This window comes from Alexandromys fortis, unplaced genomic scaffold (assembly GCF_014885135.2).
Source record: "Alexandromys fortis isolate MF-2015 unplaced genomic scaffold, M_Fortis_MF-2015_v1.1 scaffold_239, whole genome shotgun sequence".
Lineage (NCBI taxonomy): Eukaryota > Metazoa > Chordata > Mammalia > Rodentia > Cricetidae > Alexandromys > Alexandromys fortis.
The window spans coordinates 946,956-949,047 of record NW_026068120.1 but is presented as its reverse complement, the minus strand read 5'-3'; the positions used below and the strand labels follow the sequence as shown (position 1 = coordinate 949,047).

The 2,092-nt window shown below is 38.3% G+C and overlaps 1 protein-coding gene across 2 annotated transcripts in view; it reads left to right on the top strand.

Moving 5' to 3' along the window:
- Mcm4 (minichromosome maintenance complex component 4) overlaps positions 1 to 1,858 on the top strand; it is a 30,162-nt gene extending 28,304 nt beyond the window's left edge. Inside the window, exons 14-15 of one of the 2 annotated variants that reach the window (XM_050125153.1) lie at positions 198 to 426; positions 893 to 1,858. In XM_050125153.1, the coding sequence (XP_049981110.1) occupies positions 198 to 426; positions 893 to 1,119 (456 nt within the window). In that variant the 3' untranslated portion in view covers positions 1,120 to 1,858. The remainder of the gene's footprint in view (positions 1 to 197; positions 427 to 892) is intronic. The other variant, XM_050125150.1, reaches the window with a different exon arrangement.
- Positions 1,859 to 2,092: the final 234 nt, after the last annotated feature.

Genomic DNA, 2,092 nt, shown 5'->3' with positions numbered 1-2,092 from the left:
CCAGCACTCGGGAGGCAGAGGCAGGCGGATCTCTGTGAGTTCGAGACCAGCCTGGTCTACAAGAACTAGTTCCAGGACAGGCTCCAAAACCACAAAGAAACCCTGTCTCGAAAAACCAAAAAAAGAAAAAAAAGAAAAGAAAGAAACTGAAGGTCTTGTCAGCAGTGGCTTCATTTTGTTGTTTCTGTCTTTTCTAGGCTTATGTTAACATGAGGAAGATCGGTAGTAGCCGGGGAATGGTTTCTGCTTACCCTCGACAGCTAGAGTCATTAATTCGATTAGCAGAAGCCCATGCTAAAGTGAGATTTTCAGACAAAGTTGAAGCAATTGATGTGGAAGAGGCAAAACGCCTTCACCGGGAAGCTCTAAAACAGTCTGCCACTGACCCCCGCACTGGCATTGTGGATATATCTATTCTTACTACAGGTTTGTTACTTGCTTTGAACAAAAAGACTTAAAAACAAAAGGGATTCTGTCTCCTCTGGCATCATGCCACTTATTAAACTCCATTTCAAGGGAAAACAAGGCATATACATTGGCTGCTCACCTCTAGTCCCAGCTAAGCAGAAGGCTCAGGCAAGAAGGTCACTTGAGCTCAGGAGTTCTAGGCAAACTGAGGCAGGATAGCAAGACCCTGTCTCAAAATAAAAAGAATTTATTCTCCTAATAAGTATGCTTACACTTGCTATACACAGCTTACGTAGGCTTTCAGTGGCAGTTAGCTATTGATATGTAAAATAATTGAAATAACAAAAACTCGTGCTCTTGAAAATGCTCTGGCATTTGGCTGTTTTCCTACCTACCTTGGCAATACTACAGAAGGAATGTGGGAATCTGTAACGTTTTACTTCCTCATGGCAGAAATATTTTCAATCATTTCTTTTTGAAATAGGGATGAGTGCCACTTCTCGTAAACGAAAAGAAGAATTGGCAGAAGCATTGAGGAAACTTATTTTATCTAAGGGTAAAACACCAGCCTTAAAATACCAGCAACTTTTTGAGGATATTCGGGGACAGTCTGACACAGCAATTACCAAAGATATGTTTGAAGAAGCCCTGCGTGCTTTGGCTGATGATGACTTCTTGACGGTGACTGGGAAAACTGTCCGCTTGCTCTGAGCTGTGTGATCCTTAGTCTGGAATTGGTTGCTGTTTTTGATGCAAACAGTCTGAAAGGCAGTATTCCACCACATAAAAGTTTTCTATCCTATGATGCATTTTTTATTTACATTTTGAATTATCACTATATACAGTAGAGACTGCTTTCTTGATGCTCTGCTTTACTTTAAGCACCTATTTGCACACAGAGTCTAAGCCCAGTTTTGGAGAAGGTTTTTAATGGGGGCCTTTGCTTTTGTTGTGTTGCAGTGCAGGGGATGAAGCTAAGGGTACCTGTATGCTATGAATGCAAGCTAAGCCCCAGTGTGTAGAGAATTTTGTAACTGGAGGTAACTGATGACCAGGACACTGTGATGTGATGATAAGCTAATGACTCTTACTCCTTTTGTAGCACCTGGATTTAACTGTATAGAGGCTTCTCTGTAACTGTTACTAGAACAAGAATATGATTGAAAATTACTAAATTCCAAATTGGTTTCTACTTTTTCCTAATATGTAAAACTTTTTCCTAAATAAATGATAGAGAAAGTAATACTTGGTTATTTAACATTATTTCTCATTAAGAAAAAAACTAAATATTGTATTCTTGGAGTCATAATGGTCCTTTATAGGTTATAAAAGAAATCAAGATATAATGAATTACATTAACCCTTTTAGATCCTAGCAATCATTATTCTCAACCATGTAGCTTTAAATTTTTATGTAAATATTACTAGAATAAATCTCTAAGCCATTTGAATTATATGAATTAGATTTTAATGTAACTTAGAATCAGTTCTCACTGGTAGTGTTCATAGATCTAAAAATGAATGCTTGCTTATATAGCATTCAGATGTTGGTATTGAAATGCTGTATTTCAAAGGAGGAAGTAAGGAGTTGGGGCATCACCAGAGGCCATCTACTATCCAATTGCTCCATCTTTGTGCATTGATATGAGTTCCTATGTACAAGATGGCGTCCATTTGTCACCTTT